The following is a 17,141-nucleotide window of genomic DNA, read 5'->3' as shown; positions in this document are numbered from 1 at the left end:
CTGAGCTGGTATTTTTCACCATTACTGTAGTGTAGTCACTTCATTTTTTAAAATGTGATTTCCCGAAACCTATCTGGCTGTAACCTGGGTTCCTTTTTTGTGGGTCCGAAATGCCCATTATGACAATTGAATTGTTACATACAAAATGATCTGGATACTTTCACATTTAAGGAGGCTGCACATGCTTGAGTTGCGTTCTTAGATGCTTGTGCTGGTTATCATTAGACATGTTAAGGTTATGAGTGAAATGTTCAAACTGAGGTCGTCTCTGCTTTTGCAGTACGGACAAGTTCATATGACATGACTAGCTTTATATCATATATCTTAAAAATAATGAATTTCCTCTTGTCTTTTCAATATATCACAATTAGAAGTTAACTGTGCTGACCCCTGGTCGGTGATGCCTAGGACAGCATGAGATATATACTACAGTTCTTAATCAGGCATTGTCAATGGGAGTTTTGCCTGAGTAATTATTGCATCGTGATACTGAAATCCTAAACGTTCAAAAGTAACTGATCTCTAGACTAAATATGTCTAATGAAGCTGTTAGGAAAAAAAAATGAACTTATGCCTTTTCACTGCTATTTTCCTACCCCCCCCCCCCCAAAGTTATTCATTAAGATTCTTCTAAATTTAATTGACTGTGCAAGTTTACAGCAGTCGCAGGATTTATGGGCTGTGTAAAGAAATTAGAGTAGATTGTTGGGCTCAGGGAGACATTGTATTCCCATATTTCATCTGGCACTTCAGTTTGAAAATGTCACCCTTTGTTGTGCTTGAGGTATTAATTGCAATGGTCTGTCCTGCTCTTTTCCAAACCAGGGTTTTAGTTCTCAATGTGTGTGTTTTTGTTTCTTGTTTTTTTCTGACAAGAGCCATACACATGGCTGCTAGAGTAGGTTAAGCAGATATCCTTTTAAAAAACATGCATATTTTTGGGGGGAGGGAGAGGGCAGAGGGAGGAGGGAATTGGGGCCATTTTTATTTCTGTGAATTGTCCAGTAGAGGGTGATGTAAGGTGACGTAGCCAGTACTTATGCCCTTTTTTGGAAGGGTAGATTTCTTTGATTTTAATTTGTTTTTCTTATTCCTCTTTTTCTAAGAAAAGAGGTCAGGCCACCCAAAACCGCCTTCCCATTTATTAGTAGAGCACTGACAGTGTTATGTAATAACTGTGAAGTGGATGAGCACTCTGGATAATAATATGCAAATAAGCAGAGCAAGCAAAAAACCACTTTGCTCCAGAATCCAACCCTCCGTCCCTTCTTGCCAGAACAAGGGGGCAGATCCTCAACTCATGTAAATTGTCATAGCTCCATTGATGTCAATGGCGTTATAACCGTTTATTCCAACTGAGGCTTTGCCGCCAGAGTCTTTGAAGAGAAGTAGAGGTACACTTACGGTTTTTAGCTCCTATTTAAAATAAAATTGGGGTGTGAAGACAAATATCTACCAATCAATTTTAGGAAACTATTTTAGAAATAAAGATGCAGAAACCCACAGGGAGATTTAAATAGAGATTAATTCAAAGAATGAATGAAGCAAAATGACAGTGGAAAAAGTGATACGGAAAATGCCAGAGGTTTTTCCTTTGGCGTAAGGAATGTTCAAATTGTTCTTAGTTGAAAGTTAAATACACACATGCTTGAAAGAGTTGTGAATTACATTTGTCAGACAAATCCCATCTGGCTTTCACAACTCCTGAAGAGGATTAACTTTGAAAAATATGCCACAGAAATGAGTGTTTTAGTGGGGTGACTTTGTCAAGTGTTGAGGATTAGCCCAAAAAGATAAAGACCTTTTTTAGAGAGATTTACTTTTTTTTTGGCTCATGAGAACATACAGTAAACACAGATTTTAAAGGTTCTAGTTCTCCATTCATGAAAAAGGAGCTAGTCATTTATAACATTTTCCATTTCATAACCCTCCATTTGTGAAAAGGTAAAAGCAGCATCTTTTGTTCAAAGGATAACTGCGACGCTATTGCATCTGATCCACCTGAAAAGAGAGATGCCGTGAAAATACCACACAGCACTAACTCAACTGTTCAGATGATGTCCAAGCAAATCCTCCATTCTAAAAAACGTGGTGGAAAATTTCAACATGAGAGTTCAGCTGTACAATTTCTCAGAGCCAGGGATTCTCTATTCTATCAAAGTTGTAAATGTGAGGCCAGATAGTTTACATTATGGTGATTTATAACTGTTGACATATCCTCCATTCAAGCTGTGTGCTATTCAAGTTTGTATTTGTTTTTTATGGGGAATGTTTAAAAATGGATAAATATTACTTTTGCCTGGTCAGAGCTTTAGAGGGGGAAAAACAATTATACATAAAGGATGTTTTGTTTTTAGACACTGCTGAGTTCTTTTTTCCTTTCTTCTTTTTTTGTTACTAACTCTGGCCATTGCAATGAAGCCAAAGATTGGAGTATATTTATAAGCAAGTTTGCTTCTTGAGAGATGTACAGTTCTGAATGTATTTGACCGCATTCCTCCCACTTCAGATTGAGTTTGGAAAATGCAGTTCTTACCAGCCCCTGTTTAAGCTTGTTGATGCAAAAATAGTTTTTAACATCTGTAAAGTAACAGCTGGACTACAGCAAATACAGGTCTCTTTGTATTATTCAGTTGCAAACGAATTTCAATATTTCTTTAATGGTCTGCAGGCCTTGCTAACTCATGGATACTCTTGAGTTACAGGCTGTTCCTGGTAGGGAAATAAGAACATATTTATAATGGGGGTTTAAGGTTTTCTCTGAAATATAGTATTGTGCTGATATAATTGTCAGTTCCAAGCTATAGGAAATGCACTTTTAAAATGTTGTTGAAGTTATAGGTGAGACGTATTTCTTACCCCATCATTCAGTTCCATCTTGAGTCCAACAGTTACTGGGTGGAAAAAAATGAGAATATAGGATTATGTGTTTGGACACTAGGACTGACCAGCTTTTGATTTGTGCAGTGGGGTTTGAAAAACATGCTGAAAGCAAGAAGTCACATCTGGATGTACTAGAGGTGGCCTGTAAGGAGCAAGGTGAAAACCAGAATTGGCATTCCTTATAATCTAATAGCCTAGTATGTGGGAATAAATTGATGCTTAATAAAACAGAAATGATGGAAAATCAGTTACGTGAAAATGATATGAAAATTCATGGCACACAGACAGGAGAACGTAAAAAGATGTTTGTTTTCTGGAAGAATCATTTACCCAATTAATTTAACTAAATAATAATACAGTCCTTAGTCCCTCTGGTGGTGGCTCGACTGCAAGCAGTATCTGCGGGAATACCTTTCTCCAGGCCTCAGCCATCGCTGTCCCTAGTCACAGATGCACCAGCGATGGGATGGGATGCACACCTAGGAAGACTCAGGACCCAAGGTGTCTGGTCCCAGGCTGCACATCAATGTCAGTGAGGTGTATGCGGTTCACCTTGCTTGCCAGACATTTCCAACCCATCTACAGGGGAGATGTGTATCAGTATTGACAGACAATACCACAGCGATGTTCTGTATAAACAAGAAGTCAGGAAGTCCTCAAGCTGTGGGACTTCTGCATTGCCCGTTCGATACATTATACATTCCAACAGAACCCATTTACTCTGAACAGGGGTATCTGGTAATGGACCTCAGAGTAAATCATATGTTGGGCCTGATCAGTGACATCAAGTACAAAGTCTCTGGTCCTTATAACTAGTACGGGAGATTTTGTTTTTCCTTCAGTGTGGGTCCATTAGGCCCAGGCCAAATATTTGGTCCTGACTCTTGTGAAAAAACTCGTATTACAAGATATAGAAATCACATATGCATGAAACGTCATGAAAATTGTGAGGGAGTATTTAAGCACTGACTTTCTGTAAATTAGGATAATAGTCAGCCATATGGCACACTGACCCATCCTCCATCTATAGCAGGAATAGAACCACAATTAAAGCATAACATATAACAATTATACATTAGTTATTTTTCTCCTTTTGGTAACTTTACTTGGCTGCTTTATTCATACTTTCTCTTGACAGCCTTTTATGTAATTAAATGTAAAAGTAATTTAAAGCTATTTATTTGGACTACAAAAACAAGTAAACTTTCCACCAAATAACTAGATTCTAGCTTAGCCATATTGAGTTGGTTTTCAGTTTCCAGACTCGGGTTTAAAAGCACAAATTTGTTGTCTTGCACTAGTCTGTTCATAAAACAATGAGCGTGAGAACAGATACTAATTAAACAAACTATTTTTTCAGAGCATTGCAGCTAAAATATTAGCACACTAGGATAAAGCGACATAGAGTCCTGTGGCACCTTGTAGACTAAAGAACGCTCTAGTAAAAGTAGCCGCCAATGACTGCGCCTCACATTAAGCAGGGCGGGGGGGACGACGACTGTTTACAATACTCTGGCAATGTAAGAAATCCTCTTGAAGTGGATATAAATGTAACTTTACACCCACTTTAAGATGCCTTTACTCACCTCTGGCAGTTAAGGGGTAGAGAGAGACAGAGTGATTTTGCAGCAGCTGCAGATCAGAGTGGGGATGCTGACCAAGGAGACCAGAAGAGAGGGGAAGTTATATAAGTAAATGCCGGGCAGGAGAAGCCCTCTTTTACCTGGATCAGGTGGAGCAGCACCCACCCTCCCACCCGTGGAAGTGGTGAAATAGGTTTGGTCAGGATCCACTGTCAGCATTGCGCTAGTTGCTCCTTTCTCGGGGGAGCTGGGGAGGAATTTTTTCTTCATCTCCAGATTGGTAAAAGTGTGTGTGTGTGTGTGTGTGCGTGTGTGTGTGTGCGCGAGGGGATGGGATGGGGTTGCCTTCCCCACAGCTGGTTCAGGGAGCGGGCTGAGTTGGGGCAAACATGGCACAGGAATTAGGCTATGATATCGCATCTCATTATGTTGATTTGGGACGGATGTCCAGTGCAGGTGCTCCTCAGGGAAGGGATACAGTGATCTGATAAATGGAGTAGTAAAGGATTTAAAGGAGGTATTTGTTAAAGGAGCAGAAACAGGATGGTTCAGGGCTTCTATGACTAACCCCCCCCACCCTCTTTATAGCCCACCTTAACACTCATTAAAGGATTGGGGGAGGGTAAGGTCCCAGAAGCAGGTGGGCTGGGGACCAGGATGGGAAAGGGGGAGGGTTGATGGACGCACCCCTGTTGTATGTTGAAATTATCATGGAATTACTTGAACTATACACTTTTATTTGCTGGGTACTCCCAGACAGTTAATAATAAAGTTGTGGCCTAATTAAACTACATCCAGTGTCTCCTGTCCTTCCTAAATAGCTGGACAGTGAGCACTATTGTACTAAAGATCATTTAGTGTCTCTAGAATAAACCTTCAAAAAGATTAAAGTGGAAGTTTTCCGTTGTGGAATAGGGTTCCTTTGTTCTGTTTTGTGTTTCAATAACTGACCCCCCCCGAACTGTGTCCATTAAAATGAAAATATGTAGCTCATTAGTCATCTGCTGTGCGGACGAGGTTCATCTAATCTTTGTTTAAACGATAAATAAAATGTTAAAGTATTAATATAACAAAGTTGTCCACTGTACAAGCGCAGTAACATTTCATGTCTTTAATATTTTCATTATGGTTTCCTGTACTAATATAGATTCATAGTCTCTCTTTATGGAATGCTACTGTGTGTGGCAAGAGCACCCCATTACGTTACCATATAGTGAAGAAGTCATTATTGGGAGTGGGGGGAGAATGGGGAGTGAAATCCACATTTCTAAGAATTTCCTAAATATATATTTATATGATTTACCAAAATAGCATCGAGAAAGCGGTTACAAATTATCAAGGAAATAAAATACATTTAATTTTTTTCTAAATCCATGTTGACATGACAATGGTGTCTATATACATGAGACATTATGGTGTCAGTTAAACTTCAAAAAATGCCCTCCAAATAATATTCCCACATAAAAGGAAGGGAATTCAGGACTGGCGCTGAATTTTAATCATCCCTGTGTGTTGGGTATTTTAAGGTTCATCCAAAAAGTAGATGATCTGACATACCATATGTGCTGCAAGAACCAGGTGTAACTGAGCTTTAACTAGCTGTGTCTCAGTTTGTGGGTGCACACAAAAACCTCATCCCCATGCTCTGCGACTCTGCTCCATTCTCTTCTTTCAGAGAAGGATTCTTGACCGTGTCAGTATCTCAGTATTGCTAACTCCAAATGTTACAAAATGGAATCAGGCTTCAAAAAAATTGTGATTAGTTAAAAATCACGGAATTAAAAAAAATACACATTCGGTTCTTTTTTATTTATCTTCTAGTTTTTAAATTTTCGGATACACTTTTCTCTGCAACCATGAGGGCTAGTAACTTACTTATTTTTTTAATGGAAGTTGAGATTCTCATGAAATCCTGACTCCAACAATTGGGGCGTTAAGAAAAATACACAGACTTGCAATAAAATCACAAGAGTTGGCAACACTTTGCCTGCTCACAAGAACAGAACGGTTTAGTCCTCCATGTTGCAATACTGAATGCATTGCAGATATGATATAATCTTCAATAGCTCCAGTCAGGCAATCCAAAGGAACAGAATAATTTGGTATATGTATTACAGAAAGTTGCTTTCCAACCTTGAAGGAAGATGGTGTGCTGGCAGATGCTGATCAGATGGATTGAGGATTAGAGAAGCTGAGAAAAATTAAAAATTTTGCTATTTCGATGGTCCATTCGCCTTCATGACACTACCTTCTGAGTTTCTTGTTGTAGCATACCTTGCATTTGTAGCAAAAATACCTGTGTAAATTTGTCATGTTCCACAGAGTAAGCTATAACAAAAGGCCTTTTATTGTACCTGAATTTGTAACCTGACCCGTAGGCTAGTAATGAAACTGCAGGCAAAGCATAAGGGTAACATAAACATTCTGCATCTGCTTATTCTCTGTTTGTTTGTTTGTTAGTTTCCTACCTATCCATTATTGCATGGCAACTGGCATGGAGATGTGCAAATGAAATAAGGTTGGATTTTGTCTTTTCTTTTTCTTTCCAGAGGGTACTCAGAGCACAGTGTCAGCATCTAATGAAATCCAGCCGAACCAGCCACAGGCCCTACACTATGCACTGGCTAATGCTCAGCAGGTTCAAATCCACCAAATAGGAGAAGATGGCCAAGTCCAAGTAGTATGTACTCATTCTTCATAATCTTTTCCAGTTTAAAAAGTCCAGAACACTGAACATTTTATGTGCCACATAGCTCAGATTCAGCTTTTTCTGTGGTCCAAAAAGATGATTCGCTTATATCCCCCGAGCCCCCACCCAGGCCTCTTAATCATGTTTCAAAAAATCCCACCCTCCAAATAGTAATCCATCCATTTATGATTCATGTGTCTTCCTTTTTTTTGTAAACTGCATTCAAAACCCTTTTTGGACATCTGTTAGCTGAATCCTTTACATGTGCGTTCATTTAAATGTATGTATATAAGCAAAAGCTGTAAATATTGATGTTAAATTATAAAAAAAACGTGATTTAATAAACTTAACATTTTGACCCAAATCCACAAAAGCCAGGAAATTTAAAAGTTAAGCCTTACACTACTATTGTGCTTTTTAAATTAATGGTGTTGGTATACTCTGAGGAAACTTTCCCTGGCTTTTGTAGTTTTATGTCACAATCTTAATGCAAGAACTATTTTGTATGTAATTCAATATTTTTAAAGGAAAAAGCAGAAGTGAGGTAAAAAGGGTATTGGAATACGTAGTATTGTGGACCCCTAGCTTTCCAAATTCAGACATTATTATCCGTATTACTGTGTAGCACTTAGGAGCCCTAGTAATGGACTGGGACCCCGTTGTGCTAAGTGCTGTGCAAACAGAAAACAAAAAGTTGATCCCGTCCCCAAAGAGCTTATTATCTAAGTATAAAATAAGAGAAGACAAATGGAGACCGAGAAGTACAAGGAAACAATGAGACAAAATTGGTCAGCATTGTAGGCAGTGGGAGAGGTAGAGAAGGGAGAAGCAATGGAGGGATGCAATGAGGAGGGTGACATGATCTCAGCAATGAGCCAGGAAAATGATCTTTGCAAGATTGCTTTTGTCAAGGTCCGAGAAAAGGATTTTACAGTAATTGAGATGTAAGACGATGAAAGCTCGAACAAGACTTTTAACTGTGTAGATGCATAGAAAAGGCCATACCGCAGAGGTGCTACACACAAAGAATCTTCAATACATAGACTTAACCATAGCCTGGCTGTGAGGACTTCTGAGTTGAAGATGATACTCTGAGTGACAGGCAGGATGGTGGTGTTGCCTACTGTAATCAAGAAAGGAAGTATCAGGGAGAGCTTGCATGGAGGGCTGGGGAGGGGAAGGAAGTAGGAGATTAAGAACTCTGTTTAAGACATATTAAGCTTGATCTGATGCGAGGCATCCATTAAAAGATATCAGAGAGACAGGCTAAGATTTTAGTTTGGTGAGAAGGTCTGGAGTGGAGAGGTAGATCTGGGATCATCAGCATAGAAGTGGTGGTTGAATTTGTGTTGGTAGATAAGATTATCCAGACATAAGGTGCAGAGGGAGAAGAGGAGACTAAGGACGGAGCCCTCTGGAAACCCCCTCAGAAAGTTGAAAATGGGATGAGACAGATCAAGGATAGGCTGAAGAAGTGGTTAGAGAGTTAGGAGGAGAACCAGGCAAAAATAGAGTTAAAGAAGCCAAAGGGGAGGACAAGATTTCAAGAAAAGCAACATGGTCAATGGAGTCAAAGACAGCTGACAGGTCAATGAGGCTGAGGATAGAGTACTGATTTTGAGCTTTGGTTAGGAAGAGGTCATTAGAGACTTGGGTGAGAGCGATTTTAGAGGAGTGAGGGTGGAGGCCGAATTAGAGAGGCTCTAGGATAGAATCGGAGGAAAGGAACTTCAAACAGCCGGTTCAAATATTTTAGAGATGAAAGGGAAAAGGGGTGGCAGTTTGAGAGGAAAATGGTGTCAAGGATGGGGGTTTTTAAGATGTCAGGGGTTTAAATATGCTTCTATTGTGAGGATAACAAGCCAGAAGAGAGTGAGAGGTTAAGAGGCGGAGTAAGGGAAGGTGGGATGCAACTGGGTATGAGAGAGAGAATGAATCCTGGAGCTATGAGTCTGGCTTTAAGAAAAACAGTAGATATCACGTGAGACTTGCCATAAAATAGCAAGAGTTGGCAACAGTGCGTCAAGCAAGACTTTCAGGCCTAAAGATTAAGGCAGAGCTGATTTTCAGAGGTACTAAAAACTCACAACACTCATTGATTTAAGTGGGAGCTGCAAGTGCCCAGCATTTCCAACAATCAGTTCATAAATACTTAGTGTATTTGTGATTTTTACTTGTGGATTATTATATAATTCCATATTTAGTATTGCAACAGTCTGTAGCAATCTGTTATTTCTTTAGGTAACATCAAGCAACTTTTCTGTGTTGTAGGGGAATTGCCTGGTGAAATAAAGCTGGTATAATCAGGGCCTGAAGGGAACATGCAATGCACTCTGATTTTTCACAGGCACAAAAATACCTAGGGACCCATTCTAGCCAACATAAATTAGAGCGGCCCTGTAGCTACTGGAATTTGTGCCCCAGCATCAGAAGGAGGAAGGAAGTATGGCTCCATGTCTGTCCTCCTTTTCTCAGAGGCACCAAGTGGTGATAAACTGGTATAAACTGATTTTTTATGAGACTCTGTCCTAACTTGTACAGCATCGCACAGTTGGCTTGATGCAATTATGAATTTTTACAGCTTTCCTTGGAGCATCATGCACAATGGATGGCAAATCCTATATTTCTCTGGAAAGGACCATTGCCCCCAAGCAATATCACAGGCTAATTGCTTTCCTTGAGGGTCTGTAGGCTAGATTTCCTATTGGAGTTAGTCTATAGGCCAAATGATTATACCTCTGAAATTTGGCAGAGCTGTAAAGACACTTTCAAACCCAGTGGTGTAAACCCTCTTCTGCAGTAAGCTTGTAAAAGAGAAACCTCCCTTTGAGAAACAGTGTTCTTTAAAAGAACTGGGAGTCGGGGCTATTGGGATCCACTCCCAGCTTTGCCATTGACTAGCTGTGTGATCTTGGGAATTCCTTTGTATCTTAGTCTTGCCATCATATTAATTCTTACCTACCTCCCAGGGGTTTTGTGAGGTTTAATAAAGGCTTTTAAAGCATGTTTGAGATCCTTGAATGAAGAGCACTCTAGAAATGCAAATTACCATGATAAGATATGTAGACAAAAAGTCCATAGCAGTAGATGTAAAAGATAAGGGAATACCAAATAAAACTAAATTTTTATCTATGGAATCAAAGTTTAAATCTAACTGGAGTTTGGGAAACCTATTGCAATCCCCAGTCAAAATCTAAACATTGCTGCTATAAATCTGGTCCAGTAGGTTCTGTAGAGAGGCCCAGGACTGCACCAGATGGAAACGACATTACACTTTGTTCTCTGGAAAATGATTTGCGTAGATCAGGCTTCGGGTCATTAGCGGGGCATAATGCATTTGTGGTTACATGCCCCATACAGTGTATGTGAGTTGCTGATGGCCTTCAGATTTCAGCATTGCCCACGCTTGCATGTTCAGTCACAAACAAATATTTGCACAGAAAATGCAAAAACACAAACCAACAGTACTGGGATTGGACTGGATGCCCAGGAATTGCAAATGCAAATTTTCTTTGGGGGATAGGACTAAAAATAATGATTTCTTTTTTTGTGTGCTTGAATTGCTTAGGTGGCCATACTAAAATCATTGGCCTTGAAGGTTAACTATATACCTGCAATGGATGAGTGAGCAGTTTTTTTTCAAATGACCTGTGGTACAAAGATGAACAAAGTCATCTTTTTGCCTTATTCTGAAAGAATTACCAAAACTATACACGCAGCATAATAACACCTTTTTAATTTTCAATGCTCTTCCCTGGGAACCACTGAGAGCTTGGTGTTAGGAAGGGAAAGCGATTCTTATCTCAACATGGATTGAGTCTATGCTCTAATTTTATATACAGTCCCTATTGTCAGTTTGATACTTTCAGTATGTTTTTTTTCCCTCCCTATAAATAGACAGTTTCCTTTCAAAGGAAATGAAACTGTTTGAAATAGAGGGGTCTGTGTTTCTTTGAAATTCACATGCAATTGTTCTTGTGTTATAAAATAAGAAAGGCTTTTGACGGTATTCCAAATGGATATCTTTAATCTCCGTTTCATACAGCATATTAAAATGAAAACAAAGCCTTATAAACCCCAAAGTAGGTTATTTAGAATCCAGTTTATCAGCAGGTAAATTACAGTAGCAAAAGCTTCTTTAGGCCAGTCTGGATACTCAAGGAATTCTTTCACTTTCCTCCCCAAATTTTTACCAAATGGAATACTTGATTTCTTTCAGGAGTGGTTGTTAAGGGGCAGCAATGTAAAGTATCAACTTTATTAAAATCACTTTAGGGCCAGATCCTCAACAGGTGTAAAAGCCTGGCCACTATATATCCCTTTTTGTATTTAGTTCAGCTGTGGCTGCATTTCATCTGTGGCAGAAGTGATCCTTATATTTTACTGATATACCTGAGGCCCTGATCCTGTAGTCTTTCTGAGTTGTTTGCAGGTTTGGTCCCATAGTTTGTGGATCAGTTAAAATTGCAAACTGCTCTGAGATCTTTTGAGGAGAAAGACACTCTATAAATGTAATCATTATTCCCATTTGTGTCCTCTCGATCATTGGACAGTTAAATGCTTTCCCCACAAGGCGTTCTGTTCCATTTGATCTTCCTATAAAAGAATGGAGAAATGTGGATACACTTAATTTTTTAAGCAATTTTTATACATTTGTGAGTTTCAGTGAATCATTTCCCTCCATCCCCGAATACATAAAACTATAACAAATCTGAGATAATAGTTTCTTCCTCTAGTTTTGATTTTCTTCTGATGCTTCTTGGTGTTTTCTTTTGTTGCGGATCCCACAGGGTCACCTCCACATAGCCCAGGTGCCTCAAGGGGAGCAGGTCCAAATCACACAGGACAGCGAGGTGAGCCAAAATGCCACGTCATCTGAGTAGATCCTGGTCAGAGACTAGGGCTGTGTTTCTTAAACCACTGTTCTCAGCGATGCTGAAATAAGCGAAAGAACCCAGTGAAAGTATAACTGAAAGCATGTGGTAGAGCCACATTGAAATATGCCTCAATCTCAGCAAATATAGCACACTCCTTCTCTGTCTATGGTTTTATTTGGCCAACCAAGGAATGCATATGTGTTTTGTATTAGCAAATTGTGGCTTATAGCTGACGTGCTTTATAATGGGCTTCATGGGAGGCAAAGTATAGTACCTTCAGGGTTCTACTCTAGCTAGTACAACATTTGTGCTTAACAAGCGCTGCAGTTCAGCAGTAAAGCATTTTAGTAATGCAGCCTGCAGAATATTTTCAAAATACCTAACGGTGTCTTTCACTGTGGGAGCTGCAGAACTGTACTAGGAGGATTTTTGAGATTCCCGTTAATGAAAGTATTTAGAGAATGAAGCAGTTTCTAGAAGCCTGGCAGTGACTACATGCCTCAATTACAGTTCTGTCAACCCCCTGGCATAAAAATAGTGCAGCAAAAAGAAAACTGATTCTCCAGAATTATGGCTCCAGCCTTGACATTATTACGCAGGCAAAACTCCCATTGGAGCCAATCTGTCCTATGTATTTTAGGATGCATGGAATAGTACGGTATACTGGGGTCCTTTGGTGAAGGGTATGTTCTGATTCCCTGCACTCTGAGGTTAAAATTATTACAATAAATATGAGTGAGTTTTAGTGAAAAGAATCTCCATTCAGGGGCTGGATGGGGTAAAGAAAAACAAGAATGAATTTTCAAATTCTGTGGCTCTGAACGCAGCTGTGGTCAGGTGGATATTTGTTGTGAAAGAGTCTAGTGTGGGCAGCAGGAGTCACTACAGAGACTAAATTCCATTGACCTTAGTGGGAGTTGCCTGCATAGAAAGACTCCAGGAACAGGCTTACGTTTTAACCAAGTGATTTGAAAACATCTGGATTATAATTTATTCCAATATACACTCCTTTGAAAGAAAGTGGAATTGCAGCTAGTCCGGATGGATTGATTTAAATCAAGATGATTTAATTCACCAAGTGGAAAACCTTGATTTAAATAATTGATTTTAATCAACTTTTCCATTTGTTCTTCAGTTATTTTCTAAAGAAAGGTGGATTCTCATTGCTTGATATAACCATTAAAGCATGTTGATTTACAACTAAGTACAGCCTTTCCACTAGATTTGTTACATATTTTTGCTATGTAGCAGGGTACACTATAACTATATATGTTTATTTAGGCAATTATATAGCTTAATGCTTTGGGATTTCTATTAATTGTACATTTGAGTATATTGGGAAATGTTAATGATATATTGCTTATTTACTAGATAATTAACTTTTTGTCATGATTTGTGTCAAACTGCATTAGGATGGTAATTGTAATTTAATTAAACACACAAAACAAAACTTACTTTTATTAAACAAAACAGCCTTAAATGTTTTGGATACATAAACTTTCTGTCAAAACATGTTTCACTTTACAACTAAATGATTTACTAAACAGAGGGATTAACTGTAGTCAGTAAATTAAACTGATTATTTCAGGTCAGCCTGGGAACATTTTCAAATACGCCTAAGTGAAGGTGACTGGAGCTTAAATTCTCTTGAAAATGAGACAGTCGCCTAAGTTACTTAGGCTGATCGATTGTGCCGTATTCAAAAAGCTAGGCCTCTAAAGTTAAATGTTTTCTTCCTGATTCTTTCTTTATATAGAAAAGCAGTCTTTAATTCAAAGTTTTTGAGATTGGCTCATGGATTCAGCATATTTATTTTTTATTAAAATATTTTAAGACCTTGACATATTTTTATTAAATTCAGATTTTATTTTAAACAGGTTTATTTTTAAAGAGAAAAACTTATTATAATTTAAATAAAAAAATAAAAAAATCCAATTTATTTTTTTTCATAATAAAATCGTTGATTTTTATTCACTGTGCTGGCAGTATTATGGAGTGTAAAAAAGATGAAAATGAAAGAACTGGGTGTGTTTTTCACACAGAAATTTGCCATTTTACCTCTTGTGCTTGAATTGTTTTGGGGAGTTTTTTTCTTGGTTTGTTTTGTTTCTTTTTACTTAAACATATTTTTTTTGAAAGGACCTTTTTAAGAACTTAAATCAGAGTTTCTCTCTGTAATGAAGTTCCTTCCTTTTTCAATGTTCATTGCTAAAGGTCTTTTGCAAATAGTTTACAGCATTTGGAATCTTTTATAATACGTGCCTTGGAAATTCCTATAATAGTACTCTTTGTTCACATTTTGGGTTGAGTTTTAATAAAGTAAAAGAAATGGCTGTTAGTACTAAAGATAGCTTAGTAATAACAGACATTATATCCATTAGGAATGGCACATACCATAACAGCCAAGGATTTAAAAAATTACTCTACTAATTTTAGGATGACAAATGTTTTGAATTGTGCATGTTTGCAATTTTACAAAAATGAGGGAATATGAGAAGGGAAAATCTACCTCCATAAAAGCCATATAAACAGATTGCTACTTAATCATTTTACTATAACACTCCCTTGCCCCCACCTCACCCCCAAAGAATTCTTTTTTAAAAAAATTGAAAAAATCAGTAAAGTAGTACAGGCATCCATTCTCTTTGATTAAAGTGCAGGAGCACTTTATTTGAGTTTTACTGCCAAAAAACATAGACCTTCAGAAGAATTTCCTAAATTAATAGATTTCCTCAAATAAATATACAGGTCCTTGAGAAGTGCTACTTTATTTCTAATTCCCGAGTTCTGTTTCTTATTCTTATTTTACAGGGTAATCTGCAGATACATCAGGTTCATGTCGGTCAAGATGGACAGGTAGGAATTGATCCTTCTCAGTTGAGTTTTAGGTCGTGTTGCAGTTCAGTCTTCATAATTAAATGTTACATATGGATTGACTTCATATTACCAAAATGTGTTTTAATGACCAAAATGTGTGCTAGGTCTTCTACTTAAATCTTTATGGCATAAACAGAAAAAAAAATGTTAAGCTGCCAGTTAATATTTTGCCTACTGATGATGAAACAGTTTGATATTTGACCATCATTATTTCATCACTCACGCAATAATACACTTCATCCATATGTTTTATAATTTCTTGTCTTTGGCTTCTTCGTTGTTGTGCTAAACTGGACTGATTATCTTGTGCACAGGATGTTCCTTTACATGCTTTTGTCATGGACTGTCAATGTGGCCATATGTGGACCACAAGCTATGCAGGCATAAGAATATTTGTTGCTAAGATTTAAGCAGATATTTTTGTATTGTATGAATGTCGAGAGAGAGAGAGAGAGATCTTTCACATCTGGTTGTGTTCTTTTTGACAAGATAGCTTTATTAGGCACTTGTGCATACGTGGGACAGGATGAAAATGAGTCCCAAGCTGCAGCAATGACTCTGGGAGATTGTTTGAATTAACATAATTTCCATATCAGGTGAAAGTGAAATTGCTAACACCTGATCCATCTGATCACAGGACATCCTTTACCAAGTTATGTTAGGTTAAAATACCCACAGTAAAAAGTACTCCTGTAAGGGAAGCTTCTGTCCAGGCCACTTGAGTGAACAACTGATTTTGTTCCTGCTGAATATTATAATACAAGCTGTGTTAAGATCTATGACCAGGGGCTTGAACTTTGGCAAGACACAAGCCACTTGGACGCTGAAGCTCTGGGGAACTATTTGAACTCTCAATCTTTGGCTATTCCTGGCCTTTTATGTGGGGAAACAACCTAACCTGTTGTTACAATTAATTTTCTAAAGAGATTTTTTTTATCGATTTGAATCCGAAGTGTCTTGTTGTAGTGCTATTGTTAGGTCACTGAAACAGGATAATATGGAAGTCACATGTTGGAGCATTCTTTTTGGCATTTCACTACTTCCTTTATACCCCATTGGCCCTTCTGCATGCAACAAAATGCCAAGTAAAGGCTTATTGGAAGAAATAGTGCATATTTAACCCTGGATTTTTTATTTCTCTGTGACACTAACAAGGTGTGCAGATTATTTGTAATTTTCTGGTATTACAAACCTAGCATTTTTTTCCCCTTGAAATGTTATTTCATACCACGTAGGGCACAATTTATGCCATAGTAAATGTTCTGAATCTCTGCATCTGTAAATAGATCCAATACATGCCAGTTAAAATATTTTTATTATTAAAACAGTATCAACTTGCAAGCAAAAAATTTGGATGATCACATTTTGCTGATGGTACCTATGCGGTGACGGTTAAGTGAGCCCATTAGAGTATCATACATCCTGTGTGGCTGTTTCCCATGCTGGAATAAAAAGTCATGATGTGAATATGAGTTTTCAGGGCTGAACTATTTTTGAAAGAGTTCATGAAATTCTGGAGATCTAATAAATGATTTCTAAGAGGTGCAAACTTAGAAAGGATAAATAAGAAAAAGTTATATATATTCCAGAATTAGGGTTGTATTACAGAAGAGAAGAAAAATACAGATGAATCAGTTTTGGCTTAATTAACATCAGTAGTTCATGTATACTAGGGGATTTTTCACTGTTACTGGAGTTGAACATCACTGTGTGTTGATAGGAACAGTTCTGGCCCTGCAGAAGTGATTGTGGCTACAATTGGTTGGAAAACTTCTGCCTACATTTTTCCCCCTGATTTCTTATTAGTTTTAGTTGTGAACCACAAATGATAGTATTGCAGATATTATTGACCCTACTTTTCAAACTTCATTTTCACAGTATGTTACAGGATGCAAAATGAATAGTGTAAGACTTTTTATTGTTTTCTTCACGCACGCTTGTATTTAAATTCACAGAACTAACTGCTACACCATAGATTCATAGATTCATAGATTATAGGACTGGAAGGGACCTCGAGAGGTCATCGAGTCCAGTCCCCTGCCCGCATGGCAGGACCAAATACTGCCTAGACCATCCCTAATAGACATTTATCTAACCTACTCTTAAATATCTCCAGAGACGGAGATTCCACAACCTCCCTAGGCAATTTGTTCCAGTGTTTAACCACCCTGACAGTTAGGAACTTTTTCCTAATGTCCAATCTAGACCTCCCTTGCTGCAGTTTAAACCCAT

At 38.1% G+C, this 17,141-nt stretch overlaps 1 protein-coding gene across 2 annotated transcripts in view; it reads left to right on the top strand.

Moving 5' to 3' along the window:
• The window catches only part of BANP (BTG3 associated nuclear protein), a 262,099-nt gene that overhangs the window by 140,906 nt on the left and 104,052 nt on the right, over positions 1-17,141 (top strand). For both annotated transcript variants that reach the window (XM_054049419.1, XM_054049420.1), the window contains 3 exons: positions 7,016-7,146; positions 11,946-12,008; positions 14,844-14,888. In XM_054049419.1, the coding sequence (XP_053905394.1) occupies positions 7,016-7,146; positions 11,946-12,008; positions 14,844-14,888 (239 nt within the window). The remainder of the gene's footprint in view (positions 1-7,015; positions 7,147-11,945; positions 12,009-14,843; positions 14,889-17,141) is intronic.

Source organism: Malaclemys terrapin, chromosome 14, assembly GCF_027887155.1.
Source record: "Malaclemys terrapin pileata isolate rMalTer1 chromosome 14, rMalTer1.hap1, whole genome shotgun sequence".
NCBI lineage: Eukaryota > Metazoa > Chordata > Testudines > Emydidae > Malaclemys > Malaclemys terrapin.
This window is presented reverse-complemented; position numbering and strand designations above follow the sequence as displayed.